This window comes from Podarcis erhardii (genome assembly GCF_964252035.2).
Source record: "Podarcis erhardii genome assembly, chromosome: 4".
Lineage (NCBI taxonomy): Eukaryota > Metazoa > Chordata > Lepidosauria > Squamata > Lacertidae > Podarcis > Podarcis erhardii.
In genome coordinates this window covers 2237402-2261272 of record NC_138508.1, presented here as the reverse complement: position 1 = coordinate 2261272, position 23871 = coordinate 2237402, and the positions used below count along the sequence as shown (strand labels likewise).

The following is a 23871-nucleotide window of genomic DNA, read 5'->3' as shown; positions in this document are numbered from 1 at the left end:
AATTAAAATAAAATGACACAACACTATGTTTGAGAGGCATTTCAGAACATTGGAATAAACAAATCAGAGTTAAAAGGAACCATGGAAAAAGAGGATAGGAAGTCAAGGAATGCTTTCTGATTTTTTGTTAATTATTTAAATTCTGGGGAAGGAAAGATTTTTCTTTGTTGTATCGTTTTTAGCTCCTTTTTCCTGCTCCACAGAGTAGGACACAAACAAATGGATTCAAGTTTTGTTTTGTTTTTTAAAAAAACAAGACTGACTAAACATGTGGAAGAACTTTTTGACAGCAAGAACTGCTAGTGGATTGGACTCCCTTGGGAGTGCTGGAATTTCCATCCTTTGAGGTTTTCAAGTGAAGTTGGATGGTCATCTGTCATGGATGCTTCACTTGCTATGCCTGCATCACATGGGGTGGAATAGATTGCACCAGGGTTCACTTCCAGCTCCACAATTCTACAATTACGTGATTCTCCCCTGTATGAGTTCTTTGATGGAAAGTGAGAGAGGAGCTGCTACTGAAGCTCTTCCCACATTCCACACACTGATAGGGTTTCTCCCGTGTGAATTCTTTGATGAGATGTGAGAGAGCAGCTCTTCCTGAAGCTCTTTCCACATTCAAAGCATTTATATTGTTTCTCCCCTCTATAAATTCTTTGATGGGTATTCAGATGAGCTCTCTGGATGAAGCTCTTTCCACATTCCATGCACTGATAGGGTTTCTCTCCTGTATGAATTCTTTGATGCCTGGTGAGATTACAGCTCTTACTAAAGCTCTTTCCACATTCAAAGCAATTATATGGTTTCTGACCGGTATGAATTCTTTGATGGGAAGTGAGGCTGTGGCTGTGACTGAAGCTCTTTCCACATTCCACGCACTGATAGGGTTTCTCCCCTGTATGAATTCTTCGATGTCTAGTGAGACTGTGGCTGTGACTGAAGCTCTTTCCACATTCCACACACTGATAGGGTTTCTCCCCTGTATGAATTCTTTGATGGGAAGTGAAATGGGAGATATCAGTGAAGCTCTTTCCACATTCCATGCACTGATAGGGTTTCTCCCCTGTATGAATTCTTTGATGTTTAGTGAGATCGGAGCTTGTACTGAAGCTCTTTCCACATTCAATGCACTGATAGAGTTTCTCCCCTGTATGAATTCTTCGATGTCTAGTGAGATCGGAGCTCGTACTGAAGCTCTTTCCACATTCCACGCACTGATAGGGTTTCTCCCCTGTATGAATTCTTTGATGGGAAGTGAAATGGGAGATATCAGTGAAGCTCTTTCCACATTCCATGCACTGATAGGGTTTCTCCCCTGTATGAATTCTTTGATGGGAATTGAGAGAGGAGCTTGTACTGAAGCTCTTTCCACATTCCATGCACTGATAGGGTTTCTCTCTTGTATGAATTTTCTGATGGAAAGTGAGAGAGGAGCTCTGAGTGAAGCTCTCTCCACATTCCACGCACTGACACGGTCTCTCTCTTGTATGAATTTTATGATGGGAACTGAGATGGGAGCTATCAGTGAAGCTCTTTCCACATTCAATGCACTGATAGGGTTTCTCCCCTGTATGAATTCTCTGATGCCTAGTGAGATTGTAGCTCATACTGAAGCTCTTTCCACATTCCACACACTGATAGGGTTTCTCTCCTGTATGAATTCTTTGATGGGAAGTGAGATTACAACTCCTACTAAAACTCTTTCCACATTCAAAGCAATTATATGTTTTCTTCCCTGTATGAATTCTTTGATGGGGAGAGAGGCTATGGCTGTGACTGAAGCTCTTTCCACATTCCATGCACTGATAGGGTTTCTCCCCTTTATGAATTCTTTGATGTTTAGTGAGGTCGGAGCTTGTACTGAAGCTCTTTCCATATTCCACGCACTGATAGGGTTTCTCCCCTGTATGAATTCTTTGATGGGAAGTGAGAGAGGAGCTCGTACTGAATATCTTTCCACATTCCATGCACCGATAGGGTTTCTTTCGAAAGAAATTTCTTTTATGGGAACTGGAATGGGAGCTCTGACGGCAGCTCTTTCCACATTCCAAATTTTTACGTGCCTTCTCCACTCTGCAGATTGTGTTGTGGTCACCGTTGTTCTTGCTTTCCAATTCATCACAATCTGCAATGGAGAGAAAAAGGGATTAGAGCCTCAGGAACAAATAGAGCCCCCAGTTAGGAAATAATGCACATTAAATTTGTTGTAGAGAAGGCAGTTGGCTGTGTGTTTATTACCTTTGTTATCTGTAATAACCCAATGTATTTATTATAGGATTCTAATCGATGGTTGAATCTTGCTTTGTTTGAAGTAAGCTACTCATTTTAAGATTTTTCTACTTTTTACATTAGATTAGATTGTTGTTGTAAATTACTTTTTCATGTTTATACCGTAGCACCTCAGGTTACGTAACCCTCTGGTTACGTAAACTTCAGCTTATTAAAGTGGCAAATCCATGCGCATGCGCAGAACAGTGATCCTCGGGTTGCGAAAACCTCGGGATCTGGCCAGACCTCCGGAACGGATCCCATTCGCAACCAGAGGTACCACTGTATATGTGTTGGAAGCTTCCCAGATTGGCTGGGGCAACCCAACCGGATGGTCAGGGTATAAATAAAAATTATTATTATTGCTATTATTATCACTGCTAGTACTACCTGAGATTCAATCAGCCTGGCTCTTCTCTGGGGCAGATGTTGTTTGGCCCACTCATAGCATCCCCTCCATCTCCAGTGTCAGTCATCTCTCTGGTCAACCCAAGACTGACAGCAGCAAAAACAAAAACAGAAATCCTGACAGAAGCTACTTATCTATTCTAACAACTTTGAAGCTGAGATTGAAGATGCCTGGAAGGTTCAGACCAGCCCAACTCTGGTAGAAGGAGGCAGAACTGGAGGAAGATTGTTCACAGAAAAAACTGTAATCTACTATTTCTTGTGGGGGTGTTAGGTTCCCAGGTGTTGTAGGGGGCGCTGTGAAATATATGAGGTTTGTCACCTAGAGGTATTTCTTGAATTTCCTCGCAGATAGGACGATCCCACAGGGAGCCTTACCAAGAGAGGCCACGATCCCACAATTCTCCTCCATGACGTCCTTATGCAGAGCTCTCTGGTCAGGATCCAGCAACGCCCACTCCTCATCCGTGAAACGAACAGCAACATCTTCAAAGCACACTGGACCCTAAAAGAAAAAGGCAAATGTCCTCCTCTGAGACAGCAAAAATATAATCTGCTACACAATGCTCTGTGGTTTTCTTCCTGTTAATTGCTGTGTTATTTCAATAAGATTGCTTTGCTGCACATTTTAATTATGGGCACCTATTTTAATACTTTAATTGAATTCTTTTATTCTGCATTTTAACTATGGGTATTCGTCTTTTTGCAAATAGGTGGTACTCCACCTTTTGGTTTTCAAATCATTCTGCCTACGCAAGCATTCCAGTTTGCCAGATGGAAGGGTCCACTTTCTCCTCTCCTCGTGAGTTGTTCTGTAGAGGTTCCCTTCCAATGCCCTAGAGCCAAATTCAAGGGGTTCATGGGGGCATGGAGAGGGGGAGATGAATCCTACTGGCTGTTACGATATGGATACAACGCAGCTGCAAACCGGCAGCTCGGTGTTTACATCACATGATGTGGCTAGCTATGGGAAAGAATGTTCCAGGGATTTCTCAAAGCTTTGTTCTCAGTGTAATATGAGACCTTCCTGTTGCGTTTGTAAAGGAAGTTTGAGTCACTTGCTAGGAGGAGATTGAACTGATCGGACATGTTTTCTGTACAACTGAACAGTCAGAAATAAAAGGATGTAAATAGCTTTCTGACTACCTCCTTTCTCTTGCTGGTATGCAAGGAGGGAGGGGGTGTTCATTTTCCACGCTGGGAAATGTCGCCTATCAAGATTTCCCTGGACTGCGGGGATACCAGCCAGAGGAGATCACCGGTAAGAAGCTCCTGGAGCTGACTTCCGGTTGACAGCGATCCAAGCGCAAGCGGGGATTTTCCCTCTTGGGGAATCCCGGGTTTTTCGGAGGATTTGGGGGTGTCACAGGGTGCAGTGACCCCTTTAAGTAGTGTCAGGAGGGTGTTCTGACACTCAGGTACCTGCAGGCAGCTGAAACGCGAACCACCCGGCCGTCAGGTAGCTCCTAAAGGGGTGAAGAGAACGGCGGGGGGGAGAGCGGGCTGCAGGGAGGCCATAGCTACCTCCGAGAAACGAAGGCCCGGGCTTGCAAGGGGATTTCCAGATTCCATTGTTAAAGATCTATGAATCTATGAGACTGTCTGATGTTTGCCGATGAAAGATTCTTAAATTGATCTGGACTATCCATATTTATTTATTTCAGAAATAAATAAAACACAGGAGGAGTTATGGGATGCAATCTCCATGAACGAATTGAGACAACGGGAGGTGAATTTAAGGTTGAGAGCAGTTCCAGAGGTTCAAGGAGAAGATATTAAAGATAAATTAATAACGGAAATTGCTCAATGGTTGGAATTACAAAAAGAAGATGTAGAGAGGAAGGTTCAGAATGCATTTAGAATGAGAGTAAGGACAACCAAGACAAGGAAGGTTACAGGAGATTGCCTGATCACCTTTAAAGACAAAGATATGAGGAACCTAATACTCCAGAAAAATAGAGAGAAGCGATTGAACATCGATGGGAGTTACATAATTATTTTTAAAGACATACCGGTCAGATTGTTGAAACGGAGAGACCCGTATAAACCATTGGTCCAAATTCTGAAGAAAAACAAGATTGAATTCAAATGGGAATTCCCTCAGGGGATCTCTTTCGTATATAAAAGCAAGAGACACAGACTTACAAGTCCCAAGGAAACAAGTAAGTTTCAGAGACGATATAAAGAATTAATGGTAGAGGAGGAGGAAGAAGAAGGAGCGGTAGGAGGAATTGACCCGACGGGAGGAAAAATTTTAAAAGGAAAATTCAAAAAGAACAAAGAGACAGATGAGGAAGAGGAGGAGAAGGAGGAGGAAGAAGAATAAGAAGAAGATGAGGAGGAGGAAGAAGAAGAAAAAGAAGAGGAATTATAAAAACGTAAGCCGGAAAAAAAATTATATTTTTAATCAGCGGAAAATATGGCATTGAAATTATGGAATTGGAACGTTAACGGAATAAATGATAAGAAGAAAACGAATAACATTGAACAATATTTAAAAAGGAAAAATTTGGATATCATCTGTCTCCAAGAAACCCATGTGGCAAGAAAACATAGAAAAATTTTGATCAACAATAGATTGGGAAATGAATTTATATCCTCAGACAAAGAAAAGAAGAGAGGCGTAGTTCTTTATGTAAGAAAAAATATAGAAGCTCAACAGATTTTCAAAGACGAAGAAGGAAGAATGATTGCAATACAGATCAATTGGCAGGGCAAAAAATTAATAATTGTCGGGATCTACGCACCTAATGGAAACAAGACTGATTTTTATAAGAAATTGGAAGAAATATTGTTTGAATACATGGATCAAAAAATGATAATAATGGGAGATATGAATGGAGTTGTATCAATGGAAATGGACAGATTAAGAGAAAAAAGTGACAGTAAGGAAGGTAAACTACCGAAGACCTTTTTTACATTGGTGCAAAACCTTAACTTAATTGACATTTGGAGACTTAGACACCCATTAGAAAAACAGTTCACATTTTATTCGGAACCGAATCAGTCCATGTCAAGAATAGATCAAATTTGGGTCTCGAATGAATTAACTAGCAGAATCCAACAAATAGAAATTCAACCCAGAGTAATCTCGGATCATAATCCAATAAAAATGGAGATAAAAGCTTACGAAGAGAGAACATTCAGATGGAGATTGAAAGATTACCTTTTGGAAGATGAAAAAATTATTCAAGAAGCACGTAAAAAATTGATGGAATACTTTTCAGACAACATGAATAAAGGCACAAAGATGAGTACAGTATGGGACACAAGCAAGGCGGTAATGAGGGGATTCTTTATTCAACAGAATGCGATTAAAAATAAGAACAGAGAGAAAGGGAAGAAGGAAATTTTAAAACAAATAATGGACAATGAACAAAAGTTAATCAAAAAACCAAACAACATCAAAATAAAACAAAATATTAAGGTTTTGCAGACACAGTTTGCTATGATCATAAACAAAGAAGTCGAATGGAACATCAAAAGATTGAGACAAAGGAACTTTGAATTCGCAAATAAACCTGGAAAATGGCTTGCATGGCAAATCAAAAAAAGGAAAGAGCAAAGTACAATTAACAAAATCATTGTGGATGGTGAGGAAATAGAAAATCCAAAAGGTATCAGAAAAGGATTCTTGGACTTTTATCAACATTTGTACGCAAAACGAGAAAAAAACAATATAAAGAAGATAGAGAAATTTCTAAAAGAAAAAAAGGTGCAAAAGATCCCAACAGAAAAGAAAGACAGACTGAACGCCCCAATTGAGAAGGAAGAGATAGTAGAAATTATAAAAGAGATGAAAAAAGGAAAGGCACCAGGACCAGATGGATTTACAGCAACTTACTACAAAGAAATGAGGGACTCCTTGACGGTACCACTTAAAGAAGTTATGAATAATATTTTGAAACAACAGGATATACCAGAAACTTGGAAAGAAGCCTTTATTACACTCATACCAAAACAAGACTGTGATCTCACACAAGTTAAGAACTATAGACCAATATCTCTGCTAAACACAGATTATAAGATTTTTTCGGGTATCTTAGCAAAAAGATTAAAGAAGATATTGCAAGAATATATCCATGAAGATCAGGCAGGTTTCCTTCCTGGCAGACATATGAAGGACAATGTGAGAAATATAATAAACATTTTGGAATATTTGACTGCCAGTAATGAGAGACGAGCCGTATTAATGTTTGTGGATGCAGAGAAAGCGTTTGATAATGTTTCATGGGAATTTATGTTGAAAAATTTGGAAATGATGGAAGTGGGAAAGGACTTTTATAATGGTATAAAGGCAATTTATTCAGAACAAAGAGCAAAATTGATTGTAAACAATGTAATCACAGAGGAAGTGAACATAAAGAAAGGTACAAGACAGGGATGCCCTCTCTCACCACTGTTATTCATTATGGTTCTGGAGGTCCTACTTAGTTCAATCAGGCAAAATGAACTAATAAAGGGGGTTACAGTAGGTCGAAATCAATACAAAGTAAAAGCCTTCGCCGATGATCTGGTAATTACGGTAGAAGATCCGACAAGTAGTTTAAATGAAGTCATAAAAGAAATTGATCAATTTGGAAGTGTGGCCGGTTTTGTATTAAACAAAAGGAAAACCAAATTAATGGTGAAGAATATGGATCAAAGTTTAACAGAAGAAGTGCAAAGAGAAACAGAGATGGAAGTGGCAAAGAAGGTAAAATATTTAGGAATATGGTTAACCCCCAAAAATATTGATTTATATCAAAACAATTATGTGTCAACTTGGAATAGTATAAAGAGAGACCTCGAAGTGTGGGGTAGGATGAAATTATCTTTTTGGGGCAGAATTTCTTCAATCAAGATGAGCGTACTTCCAAAGATGTTGTTCTTATTTCAAATGATTCCAATAATCAAAGGGACAAAGATCTTCAGAGAGTGGCAAAGAATGATCTCAAGATATATCTGGCAGGGCAAAAAGCCAAGAATACAATTTAAGTTACTAACTGATGCGAAGGAAAGAGGTGGCTTCGCCCTGCCAGACCTGAAACTTTACTATGAAGCATCTTGTCTCTGCTGGTTAAAGGACTGGATAACATTAAAAAATAACAAGTTATTGGATCTAGAAGGTTTTGATAACAGGTTCGGTTGGCACGCTTATCTATGGTCGGGGAAGAAGAAAGTCCACAAAGGGTTTGCCAATCATATTTTTAGAGGTGCCCTAATAGAAATATGGGATAGGTACCAAAATATTTTGGAACCGAATGTACCTCATTGGTTATCCCCACTGGAGGTCATGAGTGTGAAAAAGACAAATATGAGAGAGGACTGGATGACTTATGGAGATATTGTAATTAAAGAAGGGGGGAAATGGAAATTGAAGCCATATGAACAAGTTAAAAAATATGTATATGATTGGTTGCACTATTTTCAAACAAATGAAATGTTTAAAAAGGATTGTAAAGAGAGGAGATATATAGAAGGAGAGTCTAGATTTCAAAAAGAGATAATAAATAACGATTATAAAGTATTGTCAAAAATGTATAAAATGCTAATGGAATGGCAAACAAAGGACGAAGAAGTTAAATCGGTTATGATACACTGGGCCAGGGACTTCGGTTACAATATACAATTAGCAGATTGGGAGAAAGTATGGAAGGAAAATATGAAATTCACTGCATGTATGACGATAAAGGAAAACATTATGAAAATGGTATATAGATGGTATATCACTCCCATTAAACTTGCAAAAATGTATAAAACATGTAATAAATGTTGGAAATGTAAAGAAAGGGAAGGGTCGTTCTACCATATGTGGTGGGAGTGCAAGAAAGTAAAGGGTTTCTGGGAAATGATATATAATGAGTTGAAAAAGATGTTTAAATATACGTTTGTGAAGAAACCAGAAGCCTTTTTGTTAGGAATTACAGGAAGAGAAATTAACAGAAGTGATTACAAACTTTTTCAATATGCAGTGACTGCGGCAAGAATTTTAATGGCCCAAAAATGGAAACAAGAGGAACTACCGACACTGGAAGAATGGAGACGGAAACTGATGGACTTTGCTGAACTAGACAAATTGACAGGGAAAATCAGATACCAGAAAGACCACAAGTTCACTCAGGACTGGAGAAAGTTTACGATTTATCTGGAAAATATTTGTGATGAGCAGACAATGCTAGTTGGATTTAAAGAGGCTTTGTGAACGAGAAAGGGTATTGTGAAAGGGAAAAGAGCTGTAAAGATTTATAAACTGGCAATATAAAAAAAAAAAGAAGAAGAAGAAGCAGCTCCAGGAGCTGGGAGAGAGGCCAGCTTCTCCCGAGGGGGCTAGTTTGCCAACACTGGCAACATTCAGAAGGCTGGTATGACAGAGTTATACGGGCAGGAAATCCCACACTTAACAGCTGGAGTTTACTCTTTATCAGCAAGAACACAATATTCACAGACTTGGCTGAGTTTCGGGCCTTATGAGAACAACAACTCATTCCCTGAGCGTCTTCCTTAACTAAATCAGTTGCCGAGAGTGAAGGCCCCCAGCTCCCCACAGCTTTCCAAGTCCCCTCCTCTCTGGGGTTTCTGGCAAGCGACTGAACAGTGCGCAAGAGTGCAGCCTGCCTTTGCTCCTGGCTCTGAGAGACAAGCAGGGAGGGTGGCTTCTGGCAGAAGGAGAGGGAGCCCCCAGTGGCTCCTCCTCCTCCTGACTCACCTCTGCCTCTCGACCTCCCTCCTCCCACTTGCCTCCTTCCTCTTCTGCCTCTGATTCTGCACTGCATTCTGCCACAGAGTCTCCCAGCTCACTAAGCCCTGTTACCCCTTCAGCTTCTGACACCTCCTCTTCCAAGGCTTCTCCCTATTGCCCCTCTGACCGCTCATCCTTACTCCACCTCCACTCCTTGGGCTCTGAGCCGTCTTCGTTTCCTGGTTCCCAGGCTGCTTCCTCCCACCATTTCTCTGTGCCCAACCAGTCCATGACATTGCTCCATCCCTCGGCCTCTGACCCCACAAGGCAGCTTCCCCTGACCTCATCTGGTGCCACAGCCGCTGTTTCACTTCTGCCCCCATGAAAAGATAAATATGGAGGTCTTGTTGGCTTCATTCTTTCATCTGCCTCACAGGAATCCAGGTCCACTTCTGCAAAATGATCCCTTTTCTGTAAGAAAAACAAGGATTCAAAACAGTAAATGAATGATGAGAAATATTAAAAAGAGAACGACAAAGACAGAAACTTTAAGGATGTTAGATCTCATTCCCAGAAAAAGGATGGGCCAACAGTAGAGCATTATGGGATGTTCTCCATCCTGTTTGGAGCCCCTTGGCAGTATCCAGAGGAAAGTCTCTCTCACCTGCTTTCTCTCCTCTGCCTGACTCAGGAGGAAACCTTCGGCCAGGGCCACCGCCTGGGAACTGGTCTCCGCTCCACAGTCCCTCACCCAGCTCTCCATCTCCGGTGGAAGGACAGACATGAACTGCTCCAAGATCACCAGGTCCAGCATCTCAGCTTTCGTGTGCTTTTCTGGCTTCAGCCACTGATGGCAAAGGTGGTAGAGTCGGCAGCAAACCTCTCGGGGTCCTTTGGCCTCCTGGCAGCAGAACTGCCTCAACTGCTGGCTCTGCACCTCTGAGCGGAGGGTGTCCTCCTCACCCAGGATCTTCTGCACAGAGTTTTCCAAGAATCCCCCACTGCTCCCAGTTTGGATGGCATGGCCTCTTCCTGCTCTAGGGCCAGCTGTGTCTCGCTCATCCATCTCTGCTCTCAGGAAGCCTCTGAGAGATCGGAAGGAACCCTTTGGTCTTCTGCCAAGTTCTGTCTGTCTGAATGAGAAGCTCTAGCAAATCCTACAAAGCAAATACATTGTTCTGTTACAAAAGTTGTTTAATAGCAGGAGAAGAAAAAGGTTCCCTGAGCAAGCATGGGTGAGTCTTGCTGGGAACCAGGGTAGGACTGCACCACAGCCCAGACTCTGAGCTATCTTTCTAAAAAGGAGGAGGAGGGGGAGGAGGAGGAGGAGGCCTCTAGAAGGGAGATTGTCGAAATGTGGAGGCAAGCGAAGAGATTAATGTGAGGCGAATCAGCCTGGTTGCTCCTTCCTTCCAGTCAATGCATGAAGTTAGAACTGATTGACAAGTGAGTCATTGGTTCCTAGTGAAAAATGACTAGGAGTGTTGAGTCCGAATCTCCTTTATTGTAGCTTGAAGCCATTGGTTGGAATCCTGCACCCAGGTGACATGGCTCTCCTATCTCCTCTCTGTCTCCTCTCTTTTCCATGTAAACATACCCAGCTCCTCACAAAGCTTGGCTTGATCTGCTTGGCTGGCCTCCTCTGCCAATAAGGAGAAAGAAAGAAGGGAAACAGACAAAGAGGTTTGGGAGCAACCATTCAGACACGTTTCCTCTCTTGTGCAATGACGCTGACCCGTGTCGCACACAGCAGAAGTCCTACTGATAAGCTTCTTTATAGAAGCCAAATTTCTATCTGGTAGATTTCCCAGGGGGCTCTGAATATTTTTTTTTCTGGAAGGGGGCGGGAACCTCCTCCCCTCCCCCCCCCCCACAAAAAAAGATGTAAAGGAAGGAGACAGTTCCTGCGACCTCGCCCCTCCCTGGCAGGACCCCCTGCTCCCTGGGCCTCCCCCCCCCCCATGAGCCACCCTCCCCTGCTGCAGCCCTGGGACCCCCCCTTCTCCCCATTCCACCCTCCTGGGGGGGGGGAGAGAGGAGACTCACCAGATCCCAGGAGAGGATTGCCCTTCCCAAAGGAGTAAGCAGCGTCTTTATACAAATGCAGAATATAGAGTACTGTAGTTGCAAACCTCGCCCCTCCCTGGCAGGACCCCCTGCTCCCTGGGGCTCCCCCCCCCACATGAGCCACCCTCCCCTGCTGCAGCCCTGGGACCCCCCCCCTTCTCCCCACTGCACCCTCTGGGGGGGGGAGGAAGAAGGGACTCACCAGATCCCCCTGGAAGCGAGCAATGCAGAATTTGCAATAGCAGAAAGCAACCCTGCCCCCCCCCCCCGCTTGCAGGAAGGGGAGGGAGGGGCTTTTCCTCTGGAGGACCTGGCCCCCCCTTTCCTTCCTCTCCTCTCTAGGAATGCAGCTCGGTTCCCTTTAACCCTTGCCAAGCCGAGTCCACCCTGCTCAGTCCTCTCTGCCTTTTCTCTCCTGCATTGCACAATCCCAGAGATGCTCATTTTATTTTTGCTCTTGGCTGGTCTGTGATCCGCTCCCTCCCTTGGCCAGAAACTGGAGGAAGAGGTTGCAGGGAAAAGGGGTTTGCAGGAAGCAAGGAACCTCCTCCTGGAATGGGAGGGAGCCCCCTGGGTCATCTATTCCAGCCCCCCTGCAAGGCAGGAATCCAACCTCTGCTTCACAACCTCCAAGGAAGGAGAGTCCGCCATCTCCCAAGGGATTCTGCTGCTCTTCCCCTCAGAAGGTTCTTCCTGCTCTTTAGGCAGCAGAAGCTGCTTTCTGGTCCTCTGGGTCCCTTATTCTGGGCAGGAGAAAACAAGCTGTCTCCCTCTTCCATGGGTCAGCCCCCCAGATATTGAGAGGTGGCTCTCAGGTCTCCATCCAGGCAGATTTTGTCTCCAGCTGGGTTTGTTATTTCTGGAATGGCTACCTGTCTGGCACTCAGGTATCAGGATGCCAGAAATCATTACTCAGGTAGAGGGGCTGCTGAGTAGCTGAGCTCACATGTCTATATGAATTTCTGAAGTTTTCCCAGTGAGCCAGTACATAGATACATTTATCAGTGAATTCTTACATTTGGTAACATGTAGCAGAGGCCTTTTGAGCAGATAGGAAGAAACTGTGATGAAGTGTTTTGTGGGGACAAGTCACAAACGTCACAAAAGTGATGGTGCTGATTTTGGTAGTGGGCTCCATGTGTATGATATCTGCTGCATTTGCCTTCCAGTGTCCGGCTATACCTCTTGGCTCATCCTACAAACTTTGCTGGGGGGCTGTGTTCCCCCTCCCAAAGCAGGGACACACTCTTAGCACCCGAAAGCTGTACCACCTTATTGCTGCTGCCGGGGGTGAGAGGGTTTATATAGTGGCGGGTGATGCCATTTGGGAATATTTGGCCAATTAATTGAGGCAGGGTATCCCTCAAGGGACGGAGCAGCAACTGATTTGCTACCTGTGCTATGACACCCTCCTCTCAGCTGAGCAGGTGCCCTGGGGGGACCTCAGAGGGGAGGTCTGGTGGCAGGAATCTGAGCATCCTGGACCCTGCACCATGGTTCCCCTTTCCCTCCACCAAACACCCATTGAGTGTAACAAAAGAGATTGCTGGAGGCAGGGGTGGGACCTGTTGGCCCTGAATATCTGGATTGGCCAAGCAGATGAAATGGGTAGAAGCATCTCAGCCAGTGGGAAAGGCAGCCATATTGACTATGGCAAGCATAGGCAAACTCGGCCCTCCAGATGTTTTGGGACTACAATTCCCATCATTCCTGACCACTGGTCCTGTTAGCTAGGGATAATGGGAGTTGTAGTCCCAAAACATCTGGAGGGCCGAGTTTGGGGATGCCTGCACTATGGGTTGTGGACTCTCCATCTTTGGCGGTCTTCACATACCTGTCAACTGTCCTGCTTTGAGTGGGACGTCCTGCAATTCCAGAAGCCACCCTGGCTTCTGATTGGCTCCCAGGATGTCCTGTTTTGGCTCCCGTGAATGTGTTGCCCCAAAAGACGCCTATTTTGGGGGGTCCTTGCTCTTGCGTGAGTTATGTGACTCATTCAGGAGCGTGGCCCCAAAAGTCCCAGGTCCCAATTTCCCTCTGCAACATGTTGGAGGGTAGGCAGAGTTTGGGAGGACAACTCTCTTCATATTCTATGGGTGTGGGTGACAGGAGAAAGAGTGGACAATGTCAGAATCTTCGGAGGGCCAGCAGAGGAGCCTCCTTTGGATGAATCACCACACTCCCATAGTGGCCGAAAAAGCAGGTGAGCAGTGAGTCTCCCTCAAGTTTTAAAAGGAGTGCTGCATTACTCGGCTGTCTCACAGGATGCTTTTTATTGTGTTTTTATCATTGTTGTTCTGCATTGTCCTTTTAATGTTGTACTTCGCCCTGGGATATTCTGATAAAGGGGGGTATATAAATTGAATAAATACTATTTTTTTTATTTTTTTTTATTATTATTATTATTATTATTATTATTATTATTATTATTATTATTATTTCCCCGCATTCTGGAGTGCCAAGTCTTTTTGAGAGAACTGCTGTGGAGCTGAGATGAAGGCGGAGAGACCATTTCCTCTCCACCCAGCAGAGGTGTGGAACTCCAGGAAGACACAACATGAAAGACAGTGCGCTATTTTATTATTTATTTTACAACTCCTGCTTATGTTATATGATGTTATGATGTATTGTAATTTTCATAAAATGTATACATTGCTTGATTGTAAAAACACACAAACACACTCTTTCGTCTCCCATTCTAACAGAATACCGTATGTGCCTTTCAGCAGTTGGAATCTAAGTCTCTCCTGTATTTGTCAAAGGACTCTCTGAAATTCTGATGTTAGCCTGTATCTCCTTTTCGTGTATGTGAAGGAAATGCCCTCTGGGAATTCCCATTTATATCTAATGTCAGCTCTCCTGAGTGCTATTGTTAAATATCTATATTTGGTTCTTCTAAGTCTCAATTTCAGTGGAATCTCTCTAAAGATATCTACTTTCTGTCCGGCAACCACATGATTTGGCTCTGAATCAGATTCTGGAAGGCCTATGTCAGGTAGACGTTACCTTATTACTTCAGCTAAATGTCACAAGATTAAACAAGGTACTACAATGGTACCTTGGGTTACAAACGCTTCAGGTTACATACTCTTCAGGCTACAGACTCAATCTTCACGAGATCTAATTCTGAAACAGCTCTCTGAAAGCCCACCCAACCAATCTTTGCTTTCTCCCATCCATTCTGAAATTGTCTGTGTGACATATGTCTCCAAATTTGGCTCTGAATCGGATTCTGGAAGGCCTCCGTGAGGAAGACGTTAACTTATTACTTCAGCTAAATGTCACAGGATTAAAATAAGGTACTACAATAGTATCTTGAGTTACAAACGCTTCAGGTTACATACACTTCAGGCAACAGACTCCGCTATCCCGGAAATGGTACCTCGGGTTAAGAACTTTGCTTCAGGATGAGAACAGAAATCGTGCTCCGGCGGCCCCATTCGCCAAAGTGGTGCTTCAGGTTAAGAACAGTTTCAGGTTAAGAACAGACCTCCAGAACAAATTAAGTACTTAACCCGAGGTACCACTGTACAGGCACAGTTTCTCTTAAACTCCCTCCTCTCATAATCAGTTGTTACACTTCAGGTATCCAGAATAAATGCTAAAAGGCTGAACTCTGTTTCTGTTGCTTCTCTCTCATTCCCTTCCTTAGTTATGACAGGACAGCCCAGCTTCCCTCATGGCTTCATACTTTGGTCCGTGAGCGAGGGGCCACTTTTCCTTGGTTCCCCTCTCTCTTAGCAGTCCCGCTCCCGAGGTATTTTCCTTTGTATGCCAGACCCAGGGGATCATCTGAGTCCTTTTCACTGACTCAGAAATCTCCTTTTCCTAGAAAATCTCTCCCCTCCCAAATGGAAGGAGACCCCAGAAGAAGTCTTCCCGTCTGAACACTCTCTCCAGACCCTCAACATGGACTTCCTATCTCAGCTACGACTGTTAATAGAGGAGCTGCCTCACTTCATGAAATTAAAACCTCGCTCCTTCAAAGTATTAGAGTTCAAAGACCGTGATAAAAATGAAAGAAGAGCAAAGGGAGAACAATATCGTGGTTCTCAAATGATGGATAACATAGGTTACTACAGGAGAAAGAAAATAAAATGATAAGTATAATTAATATTTATTATTTATACCCCGCCCATCTGGCTGGGCTTCCCCCGCTACTCTGGGCGGCTTCAAATAAAATATTAAAATACTAATACATCAAACATTAAAAGCTTCCCTAAACAGGGCTGCCTTCAGATGTCTTCTAAACGTCTGGTAGTTGTTGTTCTCTTTGACATCTGGTGGGAGGCCGTTCCACAGGGAGGGTGCCACTACCGAGAAGGCTGTCTGGCTGGTTCCTTGTAACTTAGATTCTCGCAGTGAGGTAACCTCCAGAAGGCCCTCGGTGCTGGACCTCAGTGTCTGGGTAGAACTTCAAAGGTAGCCCCATGTAGAGCACATTGCAGCAGTCCAAGCGGGAGATAAGCAGAGCATGCACCACTTTGGCGAGGCAGTCCGCAGGCAGATAGGGTCTCAGCCTGCATACTAGATGGAGCTGGTAAAAAGCTGCCCTGGACACAGATTTGACCTGTGCATTCATGGACAGCTGTGAGTCCAAAATGACTCCCAGGCTGAACACAGCCCAGGGGGGAGGAGCGGAACCACTGTATGACAGTGCCCCCAGCTTCCAACCCCTCAAGACGGTCCAGAAGGATGTTATGCTCGATGGTATCAAATGCCGCTGAGAGATCCAGCAGAACTAGGAAACAGCTCTCACTTTTGTCCCTAGCCCACCGGAGATCATCAACCAGCGCGACCAAGGCAGTTTCAATTCCCATGTTGAGGCCTGAATCCCATCTGGAAGGGATCTAAATGGTCCGCTTCCTCCAGGCGTGCCTGGAGTTGTTCAGCAACCACTCGCTCAATCACCTTGCCCAAGAATGGAGGATTTGAGACTGGGCGATAGTTGGCCATCGTGGCCGCATCTAAAGATGGTTTTTTAAGAAGTGGTTTGATAACCGCCTCTTTCAGCGGGTCTGGGAAGGCTCCCTCACGGAGGGAAGCATTCACCACCCCACGAAGCCCATCGCCCAGCCCTTCTCGGCTAGCTTTTATAAGCCAGGATGGACAAGGATCAAGGAGACAAGTGGTTGGTTTCACTCGTCCAAGCAGCCTGTCCACATCCTCGGGGGTAACAGATTGGAATTGATCCCACACAACTTGACTAGACTGGACTCTAGCACTCTCCCGCCCTGCTCCCACGGTGGAGTCTACATCTGCTCGAATCGGAGCGACTTTGTCTGCAAAAAACTTTGCAAAATCATTGCAGGAGATGTGGCCTGTAGTGGGCCCTAATGGAGCAGGTGGTTCTGCTAAATTGTGAACCACCTGAGTCTCCTGCTGCTGTTTTCCACAGATATAATACCACCCTGCAGAGGGTAAGGTTCGCAGAGAAGTCCAGTTGCACCAGGAAGTGATCTGACCATGGCACTTCTTTAGTTTCGCTTTCACTTAGTGTCAGATCACCAACATCCATAGAGGTGAACACCAGGTCTAAGGCATGTCCACGGCTATGAGTTGGGCCAAACATATTCAGGGAAAGCCCCATGCAGGCCATGCTTTCCATGAAGTCCCAAGTGGCCCCTTGTAAGGTCGTGTCGGCGTGGATGTTAAAATCCCCTAGGACAACCAAACTAGGTGTCTCCAGGAGAACATCCGCCATGACCTGGAGCAGCTCGGGCAGGGAATCCTTGGTGCAGTGGGGAGTTCGGTACACCAAAAGGAATCCTGTACTGCCCCTATTGCCCAACTTCCAGAACATGCACACGAGAACTGGGTCTTCCCAATAGGACGCCTGCTCCACAGGGTAGGACACAAACCAATGCCTTCAAGTTTTATTTTTTTTAAAAAAAAAGACTGACTAAACATGCAGAAGAACTTTTTGATAGCAAGAGCTCTTAGTGGATTGTAGTCCCTTGGGAGTGCTGGAATTTCCATTCTTTGAGGTTTTCAAATGAAGTTGGATGGTCATCTGTCATGGATGCTTTACTTGCTATGCCAGCATCACAAGGGATGGAATATATTGCACCAGGGTTCACTTCAAGCTCGAAAATTCTACACTTCTGTGATTCTCCTCTGTATGAATTCTTTGATGGTAAGTGAGACTGGACTTTTGACTGAAGCTCTTTCCACATTCCGCACACTGATAGGGTTTCACTCCTGTATGAATTCTTTGATGTGAAGTGAGATTGAAGCTCATACTGAAGCTCTTTCCACATTCAATGCACTGATAGGGTTTCTCCCCTGTATGAATTCTTTGATGGGAAGTGAGATTGGAGCTCTGACTGAAGCTCTTTCCACATTCCACACACTGATAGGGTTTCTCCCCTGTATGAATTCTTTGATGTTTAGTGAGATCGAAGCTGCTACTGAAGCTCTTTCCACATTCCACACACTGAGAGGATTTCCCCCTTGTATGAATTCTTTGATGCTTAGTGAGAGAGGAGCTGCTACTGAAGCTCTTTCCACATTCCACACACTGATAGGGTTTCTCCCCTGTATGAATTCTTTGATGGGAAGTGAGATGGGAGCTCATACTGAAGCTCTTTCCACATTCCACACACTGATAGGGTTTCTCCCCTGAATGAATTCTTTGATGGGAAGTGAGTTTGGAGCTATCAGTGAAGCTCTTTCCACATTCCACACACTGATAGGGTTTCTCCCCTGTATGAATTCTTTGATGTTTAGTGAGATCGGAGCTTCTACTGAAGCTCTTTCCACATTCCACACAGCGAAAGGGTTTCTCCCCTGTATGAATTATCTGATGGGAAGTGAGACTAGAGCTCATACTGAAGCTCTTTCCACATTCCATGCACTGATACGGTTTCTCCCCTGTATGAATTCTTTGATGGGAAGTGAGATGGGAGCTCATACTGAAGCTCTTTCCACATTCCACACACTGATAGGGTTTCTCCCCTGTATGAATTCTTTGATGTTTAGTGAGATCGGAGCTCATACTGAAGCTCTTTCCACATTCCACACACTGATAGGGTTTCTCCCCTGTATGAATTCTTTGATGTTTAGTGAGATCGGCGCTTCTACTGAAACTCTTTCCACATTCCATGCAGCGAAAGGGTTTCTCCCCTGTATGAATTATTTGATGGGAGGTGAGATTGTAGCTCATACTGAAGCTCTTTCCACATTCCATACACTGATAGGGTTTCTCCCCTGTATGAATAGTTTGATGTTTAGTGAGATTGTAGCTCATACTGAAGCTCTTTCCACATTCCACACACTGATAGGGTTTCTCCCCTGTATGAATTCTGTGATGGGAAGTGAGACTTTGGCTGTGACTGAAGCTCTTTCCACATTCCACACACTGATAGGGTTTCTCCCCTGTATGAATTCTTTGATGTTTTGTGAGATTGGAGCTGCTACTGAAGCTCTTTCCACATTCCACACACTGATAGGGTTTCTCCCCTGTATGAATTCTTTGATGGGAAGTGAGAGAGAAGCTCTGACTGAAGCTCTTTCCACATTCAATGCACTGATAGGGTTTCTTTCCAATGAGATTTTGTTGATGGGAACTGGAATGGGAGCTCTGACTGCAGCTCTTTCCACATTCCAAATTTTTACGTGCCTTCTCCACTCTGCAGATTGTGTTGTGGTCACCGTTGTTTTTGCTTTCCAATTCATAACAATCTGCAATGGAGAGAAAAAGGGATTAGAGTCTCAGGAACAAATGGATTTATTATTGGATTCTCATCGTTGGTTGAATGTTGCTTTGTTTGAAGTAAGTTACTCATTTTATAAATTTTGTACCTTTTGTAAAATTTTTGTACTTTTTTCGTTGGATTATATTGTTTTTTTTTTTTTATAAATTTTTATTGGGTTTTCAAATTTTTTAACAACAAACAACACATATGACTTCCCCCCACCCCCCCACATACATCCCACTTCCCCCATTTAATTCAGCAAGTTCTTATTCCTCTCTCTAAACTTAATCTCATTATTCTCCAACTTAGTTCATCTTATTAAACCCCATATTATTACCCTATCTTCTTATATGCAATAAATCCTTTTTTCTAAGATCAATCAAAATTTATATACCAATCTCCCCTTTTTTATATTAAAGTATAAATCAAATTTACAATATCCAAAAATCATAAAGTTTTTCAAAAATCTATTTTCCCCCCTCCCTCCCTGCCCGGGTATCTGTCCCTTCCCAGGTAGTTATCCTCCCATAAAATTCCTAGCCAGGATTCCTCACATCTCCAGCCCTCAAGTCTATTTCAGTCTCTCTCCGGTTTTTCTGTTGATATTCCTTTTTGCTGGTTTCCAGGTCTCGAAGGGTGTCTGTTACAGTTACTTCCTCTTCTCCCAGTTCAAACCTAATTGAGAAAACTTGTTGCCAGGGTTCTACCAAAAGTCCTCCAGGTTGCAGATAATAAAGGCCAGAAAAGAGGAGGAAGTCCCAGTTATATTTCTTTACTCCTTTAATTTTCATAATTCCACAGTTTCCAAGGGCTTCCTCCTTCACTTTTCTCCTCAGTCTCATGTCTTCATACTTTGTAATCCAAAAGGTTTCTTTGTTCTCTGGCAACATAGGTTTCCACACTTTCTCTTCTCCGACTTCCTCCTTCACCCCCTCCAAAGATGTCATATTTGGTTGAGCTACAGAGTCTCTCAAGAACAAGTCTCTAGTTCCATCAGCAAGGTTGTTTGTTTTAAAAATCAAGGTCATGTATTGTTCTTGTAAGATTCCCACGAGAAAAGAGGCTCTCTCAATTTGTGCTAGTAATTTTCCTTCTGCAGCCATTGTAGTGTCACTGGTTTCCCCTAGGGGGATTGCCATTGTTCAAAGTTCTACGCCAGCAATCCTTTACCCTATTGTTTATTACTTTGTTTCAAATCACGTCTGTTTATATGTAACACCTTTAAACCAAAGAGATATATAGTAATACAGTTTTGTCCTTTGTTCAGCTGTTTGACAGCTCAGTTGACAGCTGTCAAACTCCGATTCCTTAAGGCTAGATTGGTGCAGGACGCTCCCAGGTCCAAGGGGGGGGGGGTCACAAAAGTTTCCAAAGTTCGTCTCTTCCCTCCAGCACAGCTTGACAAAATAAAAGTTGTTCTTAAAAGTTATTAAAGTCTCTTACCAGTTTCCGTAGACATAAAATCTTTTTTCCGATCTTAGATTTTCGCTCCTTGCTTCCAATTGTCTGTATGAAAGGGGGGTGCGGACTTCCCTTTAGCACATCCCCCCGTTTGCCCGATTTAAAAATAACGATTTTTTTAAAGTCCAAATTTTCTTCTACTCACGGGGTGTTTGTATCCAATCGAATTTTCAGGTAGAAAGTTGACGCTCTCCGGTGAATGGCTTGCGGCTTCACTCCACTGAGGTAGCGGTTTTACTCTCAGCACCACGCCACCCCCCGTACCTTCTCCGCAGCCTTTAAAAAGGCTCTTCGACTGTCAGGGGGGGCGCTTAAGGTGCCCACCGAGTCACCAGGTCCACAGGTATCCGCACCTGTGGTTTCTAAGGGTCCCCGCGTCGCCGGCGCGGCAAGACCCGTCCTCAGAGGAGCCGATTCCCTCCGGAGCTCGGAGGGAATCCGCCATTACACCGATCGCGTCAACCCGGAAGTCCGTTGGATTATATTGTTGTTATTATTTTTTTTGGAATAATTTTTTATTAGGATTTTTTTTAAAAGGTTACAGAAAAAAAAGATATAAATCAAAACAGAACAATCAAAAAAGAAAAAGAAAGAACAATATATAAATAACAAACATCACCCAAGAACAAAAAAACAAGAAAAAAACAAGTCAAGCCTTTACATCACTTGCTTTCATTCGCTTACTTCCTTGACCTCCTCGCACCTCCCATTTTTGTATTCTAGTTCAGTTAGATATTTCAGCAAATCCTTTCCAGCTTTGTTGGACTCGATGGCCCTTGTGGTCTCTTCCAACTCTATGATTCTATGATTCTATCTTAATAATTTATCTTAATATACTGTGATTTTGCATTCTCTTCTTTAACCAATTCATTTTTGCTTAATCCTTTATATCTTTTCTGCTAAAACCAGATAATTTTATTCCAACATCTTTCTAACATTCCTTAATTTTACAATATTTCTGAAGATAAACTTTAATTTTTTTTCCAATTAGATTGTTGTTATTATTACTGTTTCATGTTTATACAGTAGCACCTCGGGTTACGTAACCCTCAGATTATATAAACATCAGCTTATGAAAGCAATAAATCCATTCGCAGTGATCCTTGGGTTGCGAAAACCTCGGGATCTGGCCAGACCTCCGGAACGGATCCCATTCGCAACCAGAGGTACCACTGTATATGTGTTGGAAGCTTCCCAGATTGGCTGGGGCAACCCAACCAGATGGTCAGGATATAAATAAAAATTATTATTATTACTATTATTATCACTGCTAGTACTACCTGAAATTCAGTCAGCCTGGCTCTTCTCTGGGGCAGATGTTGTTTGGCCCAGTCATGGCATCCCCTCCATCTCCAGTGTCAGTCATCTCTCTGGTCAACCCAAGACTGACAGCAGCAAAAACAAAAACAGAAAACCTGACAGAAGCTACTTATCTTTCCGAACAACTCTGAAGCTGACATTTAAGATGCCTGGGCAGTTCAGACCAGTCCAACTGTGGTAGAAGGAGGCAGAACTGGAGGAAGATTGTTCACAGAAAAACCTGTAACCTACTATTTCTTGTGGGGGTGTTAGGTTCCCATGTGTTGTAGGGGGCGCTGTGAAAATATATGAGGTTTGTTACATAGAGGTATTTTTTGAATTTCCTGGCAGATAGGACGATCCCACACGGAGGCTTACCAAGAGAGGCCACGATCCCACGATTCTCCTCCATGACGTCCTTATGCAGAGCTCTCTGGTCAGGATCCAGCAACTCCCACTCCTCGTCCGTGAAATGAACAGCGACATCTTCAAAGCACACTGGACCCTAAAAGAAAATGGGAAATTTCCTCCTCTGAGACAGCAGAAATATGATCTGCTACACAATGCTCTGTTTTTTCCTTCTTGTTATTCCTCTTATTATGCTGTGTTATTTCAATAGCATTGCTTTGCTGCACATTTTAATTATGGGCACCTATTTTAACGCTTTAATTGAATTCTTTTATTCTGCATTTTAAGTGTGGGTATTCGTCTAATTGCAAATAGGTGGTACTCCAGCTTATGTTTACATTTTTCTGCCTACGCAAGCATTCCAGTTTCCCCGATGGAAGGATCCACTTTCTCCTCTCCTCGTGAGTTGTTCTGGGGAGGTTCCCTCCCAATGCCCTAGAGCCAAATTCAAGGGGTTCATGGGGCATGGAGAGGGGGAGGAGTGGGGGGCAGGCCCCATTTTGCAGCAGATAGGGCTAGCTAGGTGAATCCTGAACACTATTTGTTATCGTCTGTACGCTGCTTTGAAGCCAATTTTAGCATTCATTGATGAATATAGAAATACAAGAAGCCTAGTTTGGATGGCCATCTGTCTTGGAGGATCTAGCTGAGATTCCTGCAATGCAGGGGGTGGGACTTGATGACCCTTGGGGTCCCTTTCAACTCTAGGATTCCATAAAAACTGCAACTACAGATGAATCCTACTGTCAACATTCAGAAGGCTGGAGTCACAGAGTTATGTGGGCAGGAAATCCCACAGTTCACAGCTGGAGTTTACCCTTTATCAGCAAGAACACGATGTTCACAGACTTGGCTGAGTTTCAGGCATAATGAGAACAGCAGCTCATTCCATGAGCCTCTTCATCCACAAAAGCAGTTGCAGAGAGTGAAGGCCGCCGACTCCCCACAGCTTTCCAAGTCCCCACCTCTCTGGGGTTTCTGGCAAGCGATTGAACAGTGTGCCAGTGTGCAGCCTGCCTTTGCTCCTCCATGTTAGACCTCTCTTGGCTCTGAGAGACAAGCAGGGAGGGTGGATTCTGGCAGATGGAGAGGGAGCCCCCGGTGGCTCCTCCTTCTCCTGACTCACCTCTGCCTCTCGACCTCCCTCCTCCCACTCGCCTCCTTCCTCTTCTGCCTCTGATTCTGCACTGCATTCTGCCACAGAGTCTCCCAGCTCACTAAGCCCTGTTACCCCTTCAGCTTCTGACACCTCCACTTCCCAGGCTTCTTCCTCTTCCCCCTCTGACCGCTCATCCTTCCTCCACCTCCACTCCTTCGGCTCTGAGCCATCTTCCCTTCCTGGTTCCCTGGCTGCTTCCTCCCACCATTCCTCTGTGCCCAACCAGTCCATGACATTGCTCCATCCCTCGGCCTCTGTCCCCACAAGGCAGCTTCCCCTGACCTGATCTGGTTCCACAGCCACTGCTTCCCTTCTGCCCCCATGAAAAGGCGGATCAGGAGGTCTTGCTGGCATCATTCTGCCACCTGCAAGAGAAAAAAGGTAAGCAGGATGCCAGGAGTGCCTGCTTCTCTCACAGGTGAAACGGGGCATCTCTAACTACA

The 23871-nt window shown here is 44.0% G+C and overlaps 1 protein-coding gene across 1 annotated transcript in view; it reads right to left on the bottom strand.

The window, feature by feature from the left end:
- Positions 1-251: 251 nt before the first annotated feature.
- The window catches only part of LOC309340970 (uncharacterized protein), a 98269-nt gene continuing 74649 nt past the window's right edge, over positions 252-23871 (bottom strand). Inside the window, exons 5-6 of the mRNA XM_081860309.1 lie at positions 22240-22366; positions 252-2125 (exon numbers count right to left, since the gene is read on the bottom strand). Of these exons, the coding sequence (XP_081716435.1) occupies positions 516-2125; positions 22240-22366 (1737 nt within the window). The 3' untranslated portion in view covers positions 252-515. The remainder of the gene's footprint in view (positions 2126-22239; positions 22367-23871) is intronic.